This window comes from Carassius auratus, chromosome 4, assembly GCF_003368295.1.
Source record: "Carassius auratus strain Wakin chromosome 4, ASM336829v1, whole genome shotgun sequence".
Taxonomy (NCBI): domain Eukaryota; kingdom Metazoa; phylum Chordata; class Actinopteri; order Cypriniformes; family Cyprinidae; genus Carassius; species Carassius auratus.
Window position 1 is genome coordinate 18982254 of NC_039246.1, and position 17357 is coordinate 18999610.

Sequence of the window (17357 nt, forward strand, 5' to 3'; positions counted from 1 at the left end):
TATTTATACACTCACAGTATGCTTAGATGGAAACATCATGCAATGCGGTAATGTGTTCAAGTGACATCACTGGAATGTGTCTAGACAGTTAACATTGCAAAACACATCTGAAATGCAATGAAACATTAACTGTAAACATGCATCAGTTTGAACACCACTGGGCACATGAATAAAGTAGAAAGACTTTAGATCTAGACTGTCTTTCAGTTTAAGAATAAACACTTCAACTTAAGTGCAGCAACAGTAATTAAAGTAAGGAATTGTTTTCAGACTCAAGTCTCTGATTTTGTGTCTATACATTACTGTCACTGTATGTTGATGCCAGTCATTGAAAAAAAAAAAATCTCCTACAGTATGAAGTCTTGGACATGAATTATGTGTGCTTTTCCACTTTGCGTTTTAGCTGATAAAAGTCTGCTTTTAATGTTTAAAAGCCTTGAATTGGCAATAAGTGTTCAGCATAAAGATTCTCTTTCACAATTGTGTTCCAGGATGTTTCAGAAATCCACCACCAACCTATTTTTTGGCATGGTTTTCAGTATTTCTTCTCTAGCCCATCCAGCAGAACATCATCTTCCTTTGTCCAGTTCTTCATGGTCTCAGTGGTTCCATACCATTGCTGGATGATTGACTTAAATTCTAAATCATTTCTACACCACATATTGTAAATAAACACAACAGCTTAAGCACAACACAAACTCGAGCATCTGTGAATCCATGGAAGGTTTCAGAAGAAGACAATTGTGTTTTTCTACTTTTCTGTGCAGCTGGTGTTGGATAAAAGTGTTGTGTGGATCTATCGCACACTTTGAGCCACAAAAGCCCCCAGTGACTCATTACAGACTGCAAAAGCCAGCCGTCCCTAAAGAGAGCTTGAGATATTATCACGCCCACACTAAGAGACAGTGAGACTGAGACCTCACAACCAATGAAGAAGAGAGAGAGAGGATGCTGGTTAATCACAGTGAATTTTAAATCTAGACACATTGCAGCTGTTACTCTTTTACAGTGATGAGACAGTGTTTTGAAAATTACATATTTATCTGAATTTGTATCTCTCTTTTTTATTCTAAATAAATAAACAAATACTTTTAACTACCTAGAACATCCAAGGAACACCCTAGCAACCATCTTTCTTTCTTTCTTTGTCTTTGTACTTTAGATATGTAAAGGTTTAGTTATTGAAAACTGGTACCTTTTATAATAATTTTTCTGCCAACTTATAAAGGCCTCTGTTTCATAGTAAAATCACTAAAACACAATTCATCTACCTATTTATTGCATTTATTATATTTTTGGTAACTCTTTGAATTAAGGAATTCTTTCACATAAATTACCAATTTGCTGCTTATTGATAGTACTGTATGTGAGGTAGTTGTTGTATTAAAGTACTAAAGAATGTTCCCTATTTAAAGGTTTTACCATATATTCTTGTCCATTAAGAACAACTAACCCTCAGCTAACAAACATTGCTTCTTTCCATAAACATAATAACATGATTGTACCCATCTTCTACAGAGACTGAAATCTCGATTCGTGTTTTAGCTAAAGCTCTGGACCGTAACGCAAAGTTCCTGAGGGATGTAAATAACGATGACGATAACAGACGCTTCCATAAATGAACATAAACATCAGCCACCAAATTACCAGCCTGTGGAGAACTTTAATTTTCTTTTGCTATCTTCTCTTGTTCAATCCCACTGATGAACAGAGTTTTATGTAAATGTACCAGTGTGTGGTTTCATCTGAACACAAGCAGATGCTTCTATTATCACTGAAATTCATAAGTATTGCTATCAGCGCTCGTCTAGCACAGAATCTGTCTCTATAGTGCCCTTACAAACATACACGTTTAAATACTGTTTCCCAGCAGGATCATATTGTTTCTTCTTATGCATTATTTCTTCCTGACTGTGCTATAGTTTGATATACTGTAAACTTTCAGTCTGCCATTTACAGCTGTTTCTGCTGAAATTAAAAGTTGCCATCATTGTTCTATTGTCTAGTTTCAGTCACACAGAATCCTCATTTAGGCTTATTCAGACATAATTAAGAACATTACATAATGCAGGTCATCTTATGAATGATTTGAGGTGAGTCACCAGCAGCCTGAAAGATTTTGTCCAGTTTTCCAACTGACACAAATCCTTTATGATCCAACCTATTCTCCACAGTCGAGACTGATGTCACCAAATAATCCAGGCTGCTCTTTTCATTTTAGATGACTAACGTTTGACATTTTATGAAGAAAATGCGGTGCGTGCCTGTGTAAAGTTGCTACTGTATGATGCTAGTCTGCTGTGATGGTTGACAGGGTGCTTCTACAGTATGTGTTTGCTAAGATGTTCTGGATATTTTTATTAGCATGTTGCCTCAAGATAAAACATTGCTTATCAAAACGTCTTGTTTTGGCTAATGAACAAAGCTTACTATAGCAGCTAGCAGTATGCTAAGTAAACAAGGTTGCTAACTGAAGGCATGTGGTGGTAAGCCAAGAGAGTAAGCTAAACTGTTCACTTGCAAACTGAAAACAAAGAAAGATGTATTGTTTTAAACATTTTAGCTTTAATATGATGCGATATGTCATTTAAAAGACATTCATTAACATATTTTCATGATTAAGAATGAAAACACCATTATGTGTAATTCTATTATTTCTTATCAGGCACTGAAGAGTGTAAAATTGGACTAATGGCACACCTTAAGGGAAATGTGCTTTTCACCGCTGCCATAGTGATCGATTGCAGCTTTTTATTTAACGATACATTTCATGGGAAAAGATATCATAAAGTAGTTTGTTTTGTTTGGGCTAAAAGGCTCACCAGCATGGGAAAAAAGGTCCCCAGTATTACTGATTCAAATACTTTAACTAAAGTAATAGGTTTTGCATAATAACAAACTTAAAATATTTATTATAGCCTTAATCTCAACTTATAACATTAATGTAATTAAATTAAATATAAAACACACTACTTGTCAGGTACATTGTATTTGCCAGGACATTAATGTTTTAAAGAAAATATTTAATTGTTTGTTACAGAAAAACAGGTCATGCTCAGAGTCCAGAGCCTCGATCATAACATTATAACACGTACCTTCCAATTAGAGACCTGCAGAGGTCCCTGGCTTGGTTAGAAGAAGTGGGCAAGAGCACAGTTCAGTTATATATAGATCAGTGAATGTGAGATATTGCAGATATTCTGGACCCACTTTATATTAAGTGGCCTTAACTACTATGTACTTACATTTTAATGAATAATTTAGTACAATGTACTTATTGTGTACATACATGTTTGTACATTGTACTTATATTTAAAAAAACCTACATGTAATTACATCTGTATTTAATTTCTGTAATTACATTTATAATTACACTGTTGACCCATACTTTACACCTTAACCCACCCTTAAACTTACCCATACCTCCAACCCTCTCCCTAAACTTACCCCTATCCCACCTCAATAGCATCAAAAGTGTTTTACAATACAATATGAACACAATAAGTACATTGTACTTATTTTTTATGTAAGTACATAGTAGTTAAGGCCACATAATATAAAGTGGGACCGATATTCTAATATGTGCTGTATGATTACGTCAATATTTCTTAGCGGCAAAAGCACTCGACCTGTTAAGCAATATATTGTGAGAGGGACATGTGTTACCGCATCTCATACAACTCAATATAATAAACCACAAAGTTAACAAAACTATCTTCACGTGACTGTTCTCGCATAAGTCATGCTTATGCGTTAACTTGCCCAGCCCTAGTTTATATACATATTCTTCCGCTGGTGCACTTTTATCATTCCCTCTCTATAAAACTTTACTCATTCAATGAAATAGTTTTGTTGAGGAAGGGGGGGAAATTTTCAAGTAGAGTTAAAATATGTTATCTGGAGCATGTCCAAATTATTCTGTCTTGCATTAGATCATGTCACGGAAGAGGAACGAAGAGACACTGGAGAATACTTTAACTGGACTTTAATCCAACAAACCAGAAGAGACAAACTCAAGAACTCAGATATGACTTAACAGGGGATAGGAAACAAGGGACAGAACTCACCATAAATACCCAGACACCCATGGGACACACCTGGGAGCAAATAAACTAATTAAATCAAATACAGCTGGAAACAAATTAACACAACAAGGACCGGAACAGAAAATACCAAATAAGGAAAACGGGTAAAATAAGGAAAAGCAAGTCCAAAACACTGACAGATCTGTTTATGTTACAGTATTTATTGCTATAGGTTGGCTCTGCTGTGTTCTTGACGTCTGGGGTAATTTACGCTGGCAGAGAGCAGACCACGTCCACCTGTGTGTCAGCCATTCTGACAGCTGAAAGAGGACCGGCCGTCCGTTGTGACAGCTGTCAGACAGGCTTTTACTGGATGTGCACTCATACCTAGGGATGTTCATACACACACTAACACACGAAAGCACACACTCACAGATGAATCGACATCAAAATGAGGTGGCGACACAGAACATGACAGCGATCCGGTGATGAGTGATACACAGCTGTGTGTGTGTGTGATAGAGGGATAGCAAAGCACTCTGGGAAAGAATGAAAGCTGATTTCTTTGAGCTTTGACACTGCTGGGCTTTCTTTTAGCTTCACAATCATATGATATTTCGGATTTTGTCACATTGCCTGCTGGTGCTGAGACAGAGAGGAAATCGCACAAATATATTCCACAATCCCATTAAGTCGTGGGAGTCCATATGTGTGAGATCATGCGGGTCATAAAGTATATATCCGCGGCACTGACATTTAAAATCAAATAGAAGTGTTTCAGCTTTTATTTCTCTCTTTGTCTCATTTCAGCTTCCAGTGGCAAATACCGCTGACGCTCGCAGTGGGAAACTCCAGTCACATATCAACAGAGACCATCATCTGGGTCTCCAATAAAACAGGTACCATGAGTGTTCTCATTAATATTTGGTCATCACAAACTGACTCTATATGTGTAATGTAGTTTAAGCAGCAGACACACAAAAATACACATTTTCACATTTTCCTTACACCTTGAAAACACATGGGCATACACATCTTAATAATTATTTTCTAAATGTTTTTAAATGAATTTTTCAAGGTAACGAGTGTTTTTGTTGGTTTTTTTTTTTTTTTTTTTTTTTACAAATGTCATGGACAATTAATTCATAAATATAATTGGGGAGTCGCACCAAATTATAATAATTAAGTCATGAGCTCTTGCCTTGTTGGATACCTAGACCATATTTTAAGAGACTTATTAACCCTGATGAATAATCATGAGAATCCGCATGATATTGTTTGCATGTCTATTGCACTTCACGGATTTGATTTACCTCACAGTTGAAAAATGTTACAAGAATGCATCTCAAGGCTTTTCCTTTATTATATTGTTGCTATCAACTTGATTTTTTTGATATCTAAAAATATCAGAATTATTTTTAATTAGAAGAAAGTAAAAACATGCTCATCATAGAATAGGTACACAAGTCACTGTTGATTGTATTTTTTAAAAATACATTCTTATATTTGAATAGGAAATCAATTGCCATGTTCTAGACATATGAAGTCAAGAACTGATGTCAACCAGCGACACAAAAAAAATAAATAAAGATAAAAGTAAAAATTCAATTGGATTTGCTCATTAAATTCAACTAAATCAGCTCTTGAGAGGTCTTTTATGTAAATGTCCTTTTACAACACATTCAACAAACTATTCATCTCTGAGTCACACATTCATGCAGCAGCTCCACGTCCACCATCATTAAATTCAATTCTGTTCCATTCCTTTCCTCTCCATTGGGAGAACGAGGTGGATTTTCTTCGGATGGAGCCACAGCGAGTCAAATTCCGAGAGCTAGAATTGAATTTGGTCTGGAAGTGATCCATGTGACTCAGAGCTCAGAGTTCCTCTGATTGTGAGACCATTAAACAGCCTCCATTTTTAGCTCAAAAACAGCCCTCATCAGGGTTACAATGCAGATCCACAGCAGCTGAGACAGAGAAACAGAGACTGTAACAGAGGCCCTATTTATATGCATTAACTCACTGCCTGACTCTTGCAATCTGCCCGCTGATGCTTGGATGCTCCCTGGATCATGATACACTTCAAATGCATTGAGTCCATGAGTGCTCGAAAGCACTTAACCAGTGCATTTGTTATCCATGAAAAAGCACAAGGTCTGGCTGGAACATTACAAGATGAGAATGTGGCAAACACATTAGATTACAGATGTTGTGCATTACGAAATGCTGAATGCATTGTTTCTTCATGTATATTTTCATGCAGGACTGCTTTATAAGTTCATTCCAAAGATGATAAATGCGCTTACACTTTTAAACACTGATATGAATAAAAAGCTTTGTGAGTGCACTCTCAGGCAGAATATATCAGTCCATATGAGCCACAGTGAACAGCTTGTTTTATTTTCTGTAATATTTCATTAGAAATATATTTTGATTCTTTACTTTCTGTTGTCTAATGATATTCACATCTGTCTTTGAGTGTCTGGATGTCATTTGGCGCAGTGTGTTTCTGCTCATATGCGTGTGAGTCAAGCTACAGTGAGCTGTCAGAAGTGTCATTAAACGTTTGTTTTATGCTCTTTTTTTCACTCGTGTATTTATAGAGACGCACAGAGTGGGTCACGTGGGCAGCGAGACGTGGTTGCTGGGCAACATCAATCAAACGGGCTACTTCAGAGTGAACTACGACCTTCACAACTGGAGACTTCTCATTCAGCAGCTGATGACCAACCCAACGGTAAACTTTCTCTGTCAGTCCATCATCTTTTGAGTTCTCTTTTCTGTCTTTTCTGTCATGATCCTTCTTTTTCCCCATTCTCTCCTGCATGGTTCCTGCTGCATTATAAATGTCTCTCCTTGTTCTCTGCCGGCAGATCATCTCAGTGGGCAACAGGGCTGGTCTGATTGATGACGTCTTCAACTTGGCAAGGTGGGTTCTGTTTGTTACACACAGAGTCATTCAGAGCCTGAAACCTGCACTACAGATCCATTTAACCTCCTTCACACCCCCACAGAGAAGCGCTGGACTATTCAGTCTAATTCAGCTTTATTTGTGTGCTGCTTTTTATTGTCATGGTAACTGTAACATTATTTCAGGGGCTCGTTTACCTACCAGTGAGGAAAAACTCTTGTATAATAAAAGCCTTTTGAGACCAATTCTGGATTTTTTTTTAGCACAAAAACATCAAATGCATCTCTGTGAGATTTGCAAAGGTCACAATTAAGCAAGTAAATCTATATATATATTTCTACTGACTAAATGTACCAATTTATTTGTTATGCCATTAAACACAACCATTATGGTTTTAAAAGGTTAAATTTCCCCCCCCACTTTTGCAAAAATGTACCTGCACTTAAATGATTTCTGTTCATAAAAAAAAAATATATATATACTTCCAAATGTCTGTTTTAATAATAAGTTGCATTCATAAATGACACTGAGTGGATTAATCTTGAATTTCTAAAACCTATTTTCCCCTAAAAGAGCTGTTATAATTTTTTTACGTCAAAGAACACACAAGGCACTTATACCTAAAGTTAGAGCAGTGAAAATGGATCTTCATCTTCTTGGGATTTCAGATGATTTCATCATGACTGACAGATCAGTCTGGAAGTCTAAGTGTTGCAAGAGTTGAACACTTATTTAGTCAGGTCTGATCACATGTCAGCCGAGACATTATTTTGGATGAAATTCCAAAACTGTCTCATTAGTTTTCTACATAAAGTGTTTGTTTCACATCCTCTGAAGCTGCATGCTTCAATAGTGCTTGCCAAGCTAATTCAAATAGTCATCAGATATAGTATTCAGAATCTGTTTGATCTGCTGATGTTAGGAGAATTACTATGATCAAATCCTGTCATGTAGTCTGTATTTGAAATCTCCATAAGCTACTCTTCTGAAGTGGACCTAGATAATCACTCTTGATAGCCAATCAACAGTGCTGTAAATGTGCCTAAATATCAAAAGTAACACAGATTTTCTTTTGGTCAGCCTAAAAATGATCTTGAAAAAGCCATCACAAACCTGAAAAACAGTGCCATCCAGTCAACTTCATTAGGATGTTCATTACTGACAGATGCAGTTCTTGTACTGTAATTCTCTTTTTTCCTTTAGCCTGAAGATGTTGCAGAAGAACTCCCCTTTAGCTCATCAAAATGAAACCTGCACTGAGACTACTGAGCCGTTACTGCAATAGCGGATAATAAAAATGTGAGAAAAAACCTCTGTGGTCCAGCCTTTCTGCTGCTGCCTAATTGTGTCGATCCCCCAGAGCTTCATCAGTAGCTGGAAACTCATGAACGTCCTAATGTAAGAGGAAGAGACAGAACGACAAAGGTAGAGAGAGTTTATAGTGCCACAGGCTGCCAAGCTGCCATTAGTCCCTCCAGGAACCACTGCTCTCCCTAAGGTCCTCTCTGTTTAACACAAAAACTCTTACTCATTCTGCTTAAAGGGTCATATGATGTGATTAAAATTGTTCCTTTCTCCTTGGAGCGTTACAAGCTCTTGGTGTATAAAGAAGATCTATAAAATTGCAAAGAGTAAAGTCTCCAAAATCCAAAGAGATATTCTTCCATAGTCAACCACATCCTCCCAAAACGGCTCATTCTGACAAGCCCAGGGCCATAGCTGGGGTTTGCAGGTGTATGTAAAGTGTTCCCAGTTCTCTGTCTGAGGTTAAACATACTTCATTTGTTCCTGTGTTGGTATCCCTTTGTTTAATTAAATCCAAGTTGAAGTATCCTCCTCATCTCCTTGTTCCTCCCCGAGTGTATCGTGACACAATTTATCACAGTTTGTTTGCTATTGTTTAGAAAATGGTAATTACATTTGAAAAGAACTGTGTAAGAACAAATTCATTTTGATAATGTCAGATAACTCTGATAGAAAGGTATGCAATGAATTACAGTCAACTAAAACTTCAGACAACTGTTGGTATGACAATATTTGCACAACTGTCAATACTTTGTTGACAATAACTATACTTAGTTTAGTTCAAATTTACTATACAAATTTTACTTGTACTTCACTGTATGTAGAATTTTTGGGTATAATATGTTACAGTTTATTTTATTTTGCTATCCTCACTTACATAAATTAACTATAGTGTCTTATATATATATATATATATATATATATATATGGCTATGGGGTCCTAATTGTTTTTTTGTTTTTTTTTTTTTGATGAGCTTTGGGCCCCTATACTCATCACTCCTTTCACCTCGCTATCCCAGTGTGTGGATGCTGTTCTGGCTCCTCTGCGACTCCAGGGCATCCACATACTCAACTACATCAATCATTTGTTGATATTAGCTCATTCATAGCAGACATCACTTCGTCACTGATAGGTCATTCTCCCTCATATGAAAGAGTTGTGGTTAAGACCAAATGCCAAGCAAAGTGTGTTTTCTCCATTACAGAGGACCACTTATTTAAGTGTGGTGTTGGATTCGACCACGATGAAGGCACGGTTGTCCCCTGCTCAGCTTGAGTCAATCATCATGGCAGTCAAAATGTTGAAAGAAGGCCAGTCACTCACTGTCAAGCAACTTCAAAGACTGTGGGGTCTGATGACAGTTGCGTCAATGTGATACCTTTTGGCCTGCCGTACATGAGACACCTACAGTGGTTGTTTAAAGACCAAAAGGTATTTTCTTTGCATGCTTTCATGGCATGTTGCTGGGAGCTCCTTGTTGCCATGTATGCTAGCAACGGACAAGCCCTCATCAGTTAAGGAGCAGTCATGAGTGGCCGGTCGGCCCGTGGAGCGGCCGCCATCTCACGTGCCACTTCAACTGTCTGGAGATGCTGTCCATGTTTCTAGCAAAGTTGAAACACATTCTCCCGGACCTAAGAAGTCGCCATGTGTCACTGTGCACTGGCGACACAGCTGAGGTATTTTGTATCAACCACCAGGGAGGTCTGCGTTCATGCCCCCTTTACAGGCAGGCATATCAGATCCTTGTGTGGTCCTGGGGGAAACTCCTCTCACTGACAGCAATTAACATTTCTGGGCTTCTCATTATGGAGCAGAAATCCTGTCGAGGCAGGGGCCGAGGCCCGGGGTACGGAGAGCTTTTGGTCAGGCTCTGGTGTACCTGATTGCGACTTGAGAGATATTGCACTGTCCCTTCTGGTACTCTTTGACTCATCCAGCTTCACTGTGGCTGGATGCCATGATATAGACGTGGCTGAAGCTTAATCTGTACGATTTTCTCCTGATTGCTCCCGGCAGTTCAGTTTTGGTGGCCAGTCAGTGGGCAGACACCCCCTGGGCACATGTTTCCTCTGTGGTGCGCTGATGCTGAGGCCTCCGGCCAGAGAAGCTTAAGTTAAGCTGTGGTTTAGGATGCTATTCTAAAGCCTCAAGTCCACTTATCTCCTTTACTTTGGGGGGTCAAGACTCACTCCTTCTGAAGTTGGCCTTTGGACCTACTTGTTAGGTGCCTAGCTGCATTTTCCGCCACTCCTGCCTCCTTTCTCTCATTTTAGCTGTGCTCTTCCACACTAGGCAGGGATTTGTAATTCTGGCAGTGTGGGCATTTTCATTGTCTAGTTGTGCCGAGAGACGGCATCACAGTATCACAAGGGGCGTAAAATGCATTTCAGAAAGGTTGGGCATAGAGGAGCAAAATTATGTACATTATGTGGAAAATATTGTTTATTTTCTTCCTTTTTTTACCTTAAACCACATCAACATATTGCATTACACCTGATACAAAAAATAATGTTTTTTTGTTTGCAACGTCATATGACCCCTTTAATGTAGGACATTTTGATAACTGGCAGCTAGAATAAGTCGGCAGCCAAAACAGTGTTTGAGTATCACTGATGGACTTTCTTAAACATTGCTGGTACTATGTGCCTCACGTTGAGCTAGACAGGGGTTTAACAGGCATGTGGAGGATTGTGTTTTTGGCCACAGATGTTTCCTAAGCATGACGATTCAGTCAACTGGTGACAAACCTGCAGGAAAACTTTTGTTTATTGATGTCACTTTGAGCTGGGAATGGAAACCTGTTCCCCTGCGTTGTGGTACATCATATTCATTTAGTATGTTTATTCGGCTCTGCCTCGTTTACTGAAGTGCTGGATAATTGAAACTTAACAGGACTGAAGGCAAATCCTTTTGTTCCTGAGTTTCAGTCAGGCTTGTACATATGGTTTCTCTCTGCTGTTGTTTACATCTAATTCTAATAAATAAGAGCGGATGTTAACAGGATGTCTTGTTCAGCCTCAGGGCTCAGATCCGTGGAGGTGGTTATTGGCTTTTACTTAGTTGAGAAGTGAAAATGCCAGCCTGCATATTAAAAACAGCATTATCATTAATCACAATATGTAAAATGTCTCATTTCTCTGTAAATTACAGGAATGATGAAGAGTGCTGGTATGACTGAGGAAACTGAACGGGTGCTGATGCCTTCAGTAATGATACATAATTAAATGCCCCTGGTGCTCATGGGATTCACTCACAGATCAATACTGCCTCACAAAGCTCAGTCAGCCTTTATTATAATTATGAATCACTGGATCAATGGAGGAGAAGCTGGTGTTAGTGAACCCTAGTTTGAGAATAAAGATGATATTTTAAGTGCATTGTTAATTTATTAAAATAATAACTGGGGTAATCGCATAGCTTGTGCATCTTTAAAGCTCAAGAGTTATTAAAATGTTCACTCTTCCCAGCTCTGGCGTAATAAGACTAACAAGACACAGGTGGAATCAATCAATTAACAAGGGGAAACAAGAACAGGAACTAAACAAGGCAAACTAAAAGATTACAAAACAAAAGCACAACGAAGAAAAATAGGAAATATGTTAATCAGGGTTTAAAATGTACTTTTTCACTTTGTCTTCTAACATTTTTAAGTTACCAACAAGCCCCCAGGTTAATATATATATATATATATATATATATATATATATATATATATATATATATATATATATATTTGAAACAAGATTCAAAACTATTCAGATTTATGACTTGTTTGTGAGTAGCATTTCTGATAATTTATCTTATTAATAAGTATGGAAAATAAAATCAAATGCTTTACCACGTTGAAGATTAGCAGACAGGCTGTCGATTCATAAAAAGTGATCAGCTGTTTATAGTTACAATTTTACAAATATTTATTTTACCAGTGTGTGCCTCTATTCATTCATTCATTCATTCATTCAATAAATCAACAAATTATAGTGTTAAATTAGCAGTTACGTTGAGTGTGGCTTCAGTTCTACTAAACTAAATTAAAGCAATTAACAGTTGCTGTTATTACTGCAATCACTTGTCTTGGCACACACTTCTGTAGAAATGCCAATCTGTTTCTAACCTGATATTAGTATCAGCAGATTGTTGCCGTAGAGGCATAAGGTTTGTTTGTGGCACTTGTAAAACTCCTGTCGACAATTATGTAATTTCTCACACAACAGCAAGAAGGAATTAAAGAACGGTGCTAGAATATATGAGATTTTTCAGATTATTTTCTTTTGACACAATAGTGATAGAGTTTCTTAATAGGCCTTTTTGAAATGCTCTGCTAAAGCTCTGACTAAATGAGCTACAATTACAGGCCAATTTAGAATAACTATTTATTTAGGAGACTAATATGTTACTAATGAGTTATTTCAATGTCAGTGATATTTGCCTTGTTTAAAAATGAAACAGCTTTTTAATTTAGATTAAAAAAATCATGTTAAAACAATTCCCTCTCTGTTCAAGAGCCACATACTCTTATTTTCAACTCACTGACTGTGTGTGTGTGTGTGTGTGTGTGATTTCACGTGCCAAAAGCATGGGAGTGATCAACTCATTCATTACTGTGCTTACTAACAGCAGGGAAAACGTCAGTGCCTCATCATAGTTTTATGGTCATGTTGTGTTCTTTTATTTTTAATGAATATTTCCGCTGAATAATGCATAAAGAAAAGAGAATTTTTTATGGAGAGGATAAACTAAATGACCTTATTCCAGCTGCTACTGTTGGAATGTGGTAATGATGGAAGTGTCTCTAAATATAAATGACAACCATCATGTCAAACGCTTTATATTTCCTCTGAAGAAGCATACTTTAATGTTTGATAATTATAGTAATTTATAGACTGCTAAGTTTTAAAGTGTTGAAGCTCAAAGAGAAACACACTAAGCTCTTTGTGTCAAGACTGCATCCTAAACACATATTTATGTGTTTATGGTAATAGATAAATTATTGACCTCAAACTGTTGAATTATTAGAAATGAAAACTTGCCCAATGAGCAGCTACTATGCTTCAGCTCTGCACTGAATATCAGTTATTAATGAGTTATTACTGCAAAGATATCTGATTTGAAAACTGTCCTTCCTTCTGTAATATATTGTGACGAGTGGGGCGGGGCTGAGAGATGTGGGAACGAGCGAGGCTGGTAGAGTGATTGGGAAATCTGCGACACCTGCGCCCCACCGCCGGTCTCAAGTCCCACATAGGAGATGGAAGGATATAAAACTGGAGCGACGATAGTGAGAGAGGACCAGGCCTGGATTTTATTTTAGGTTTTGCTTTTGATTTTCGCCCATCAGTCGTCCGTGAGGGGCTGATGCGCTGTTTTGTTTTCGTGTCGTTCATTTCCCAATCACTCTACCGGCCTCGCTCGTTCCCACATCTCTCGGCCCCGCCCCACTCGTCACATATATTAATAGACTGTTGAAAAGGAAGAAGAGCGTGGTTCCTGATCTCAGACACAAACCTCTTTGAACACCTTGAGATAAAACTCTTTTCAGTTAAACGGTATTCATTTATAAACTCATTTGCTGCTTCACCATGGAAATAGTTTGTTTTTAGTTCCTCTCATCCTCAATTGTCTCCTGCTAATGTGAATGCAAATCAGTTTCCCTGAAAATGTTAAAACCCTCCTTGGGTAACAGTGGGTGTCTGTGAGTAACTGTGATTAATGTCCCAATTAAATGTGTGTTGGGTGAATCTGTCCGCGGGAATTTAATGAGTCTGATCACTTCCTTTTTCGTCTGACCTCTGATAGGGAGCATTAATGTGCCCTGCATGAAATTGTGAGAAATTAAGATTCATTTCCTACATGAGTCAGAGAAAGGCCTTCAGCAGTACAGGTGGAACATAAATATGATCTCAACTCGATGTTTTCGATTTTTTTAGTGTTGCGTGGGTATGCAAAACTCATTCTCATGATGTTTGGGTTTCAAGAACGGCATTCTGGGTGGCCAAAGGTGTGTATTTTAGCAAAAACCAAAGCATTCTCTGGATTCTAGACTCTTGGAAATTATCTTCTCTCTTTTATTTTTGCTCTAAGGATGTCAGCCACTTCTCTTTTTTTCCCACTCTCATGAGAGGCTTGTGAGAGTTTCTAAAAGACTAAAGGGAAAGTCAGAAGGAAATATGAAATTAAAATAAATGGAGGAGGTACCGATGTGTGGCCTAGAAACACAGTCTCATTTGACTAGAGCCCAAGGTCCTGCTGAAGTACATCTGGGACTTGATGTGCCGCTCCAAATTACAGTGAATATGTGCTGTTAATGCTCATGTCTGTGTTTTAGAAAATATCTTATGTATTATGGAATTATGCAAATTGAACACGACTGTAGCCGTACAGGAGAAATTATTTATTTATTATTATAATTTTTTTCTTACAGCACATTATGACTCAAAACGCAAGGCACAATGCCTGGCAGTTATTCTCAACGAATAATGAGGAACAAAATGAACTGTTTGTAATCCAGTGTTAACGATGTGTCTTCCAAGGGGAAAATATGCAAAATATGGAAATATGTGTCTGATCCTCATGCTTTCCTTTTTCTCTCTCTCTCTCTCTCTAGAGCAGGGTATTTGCCCCAAAACGTCCCCCTGCAGATGATCTCATATTTGTCTCAGGAGACTGAGTTTCTGCCGTGGCACGCTGCTAGTCGAGCTCTTTACCAGCTGGACAAACTCCTGGACCGCACTGAAGACCACAGCCTGTTCAGCGTGAGTCTGATCTCAGATCAGTTTTCTGTCTTTTAACCTTGACTAGCGCAATAAGAAAGACACGGCGGATATCTAGCAGCACGTCTCAGATGACTTGACTCACCACCAGACAGATTGAACTCAAAACCTCTTCTGATCATCATCCAAAACAGCAGTCCAAAATACAGTATTTCATGAAACAATGCCTGTTTGCTGCAGCATTTTATAAACTCATATGTAGTAAAACAGTGTCTGTCAAATCTCCACCATAGCTAATGTTCAAAATATCATACTACTTCTCATACATTCCCTGTCTTACCCGTCCACCTGCTTTCATATTCATTAATCACTTTGTTGTTCAAAATATCACTCAAACGCCTACCCACAATCCCTCTGTGCGCATGAGTCATTTCTGCCCCTCCTCTGTAATGGATGACCCTTTAGTGTCTGCAGTGAGAGTGTGATGAATTTTATAGCATCTTCTCTCTATTTCTTTCCATTACTGTGTTTACTGTGAGACAGGGCAGATGTTTAGGATGTAATTCGAGAAAAGAGCTTGAGCAGATTATTCAGGAGCCTTCAGTCATGTGATCAGGTGTTTCAACCTGTCACTCCAAACCCCTCTGTCTGTGTGTGTGTGCTGGCCAGTGTATTTTGGCCTGTTCACACACAAACACAGTATGACTAATCGTCAAACCGAGGTTAATGGTAAAATAAGAATACGTCATTTAGTTGCTGTAGTAACAGCTTGAAAAGCTGCAGGCACCTAGTCAGGTGTAGGTCCACTACGTTATGAAAAACAATGTCCTCTATAAGCTTTTACGTGCTTTTATCTGTGTAAGTGTGTGTAAAGGATTTAATTGCAGCATAGCAAGGTCTAATTGCGATCATTCACTTGTCTCAGTAAGAGGGCATGAAGGAAAGCAGTCATGCTAAATTAGCCATGACATTACCTGCTGCGACATTTCCCTCAACCGTATGGCGAGTCAAAACACACACACACACACACACACACACACACACACACACACACACACACACACTTGAACTATACATGATAAAAAAAAAAACTATAATAATTTAAATCCTTGTCTCAACATGGCAACCATACTTATAGTTTTTTATGTGTTTTGTTTTGCACTTTTGTTTGGTTTTGCTTTACTTTTCATTTTGTTGTTTGTTTTGTTTTGTTGTTTTGCTTCATTTAATTCTGTTTCATTAGGTCTATGTTCTAAGACTGGTGGAACCAAAGTATCACAAGTTGGGCTGGCCAGCCACTTCCCCTCAGGGCTCCTTCATGCAGGGGGCTTATCGGACAGAGTGAGTCTTGAATTACATATTTATTGAATTATATATTACAGATATGTGGTCTAAGTAAGGACTCCGAATTGCAAAGTGTGAGTCAGTTATTTTCTCCCCCAGAGATGGGAATGACCTCAGTAGTATTTCATTTTTAATTTCCCCCTTCCTCCATCTTTAACTTCCTGCTGATGTACTTTTCTGCTGGTATCCTTCCCATTGTTTCCTTAGAGAGCTACAGAGAGAGGTAATGATGCTGGCCTGCAGTTTTGGAAACAAACACTGTCACCGACAGGCTGTTTCTCTCATTTCAGACTGGATTTCCAGCAACAAGAACAGGTGAGCAAATTTAGAGAATTTACACAATGACACCCACACCTACACACAGGTGTGACCTGGTGTACAAACAATTTATGTAATGCACATTCACAAAAGATATGTTATAATTGTTATTGCTAAAATCATACAAATATATTGCAAAATATGACTGGCTATTGTTCTTTATGTTCAACCCTGCCAAGATTCATACAGTAGGAGCTGTATTCCAAGTGTCCATGGTAACACACATTTGTTCATCTAATTTGTTTTCCCTGCCTCCCACAGCAATGTTCACATTCATGTATGCAGTATCGCATTGTCAAACACACCATGCAACCGGCAGGGACTAATGACCATAACAGAGAATAAAAAGGATTGTGGGTCTGAGTTCTTACTCTACACTTGATATTGTGTTAGCCCCGCTTTTAGGATTTATTATTTTTTGCATGTGTGTGTGTGTGTGTGTGTGTGTGCATGTGTGCTTGTGCCAAACAGTTTGTAGCATGCCAAAAAACACATGAAAGACCACATATATAGTTGTAACAAGGAGGTTTAGAGAGTTTTAGAATACATTTGCAAAAGTTGATTAGGGAACGATCTTAAAGACAGAATCATTAAACCAGACAGAGAGTCAGTACCGAAATGGCAGTCCGATCTTTCAACATGCTCAAGGGGAATCCAATAGGCAGAGACAAGTAGGCAGGCAAATAGTTCAAACACAAACATCAGTCCAATCAGGCAGTATATCCAATGGGGCAATC

At 38.1% G+C, this 17357-nt stretch overlaps 1 protein-coding gene across 1 annotated transcript in view; it reads left to right on the forward strand.

Moving 5' to 3' along the window:
- The window catches only part of LOC113061661 (thyrotropin-releasing hormone-degrading ectoenzyme-like), a 132546-nt gene that overhangs the window by 100743 nt on the left and 14446 nt on the right, over positions 1 to 17357 (forward strand). Inside the window, exons 10-15 of the mRNA XM_026230974.1 lie at positions 4836 to 4924; positions 6632 to 6765; positions 6902 to 6957; positions 14853 to 15000; positions 16202 to 16299; positions 16510 to 16617. Of these exons, the coding sequence (XP_026086759.1) occupies positions 4836 to 4924; positions 6632 to 6765; positions 6902 to 6957; positions 14853 to 15000; positions 16202 to 16299; positions 16510 to 16617 (633 nt within the window). The remainder of the gene's footprint in view (positions 1 to 4835; positions 4925 to 6631; positions 6766 to 6901; positions 6958 to 14852; positions 15001 to 16201; positions 16300 to 16509; positions 16618 to 17357) is intronic.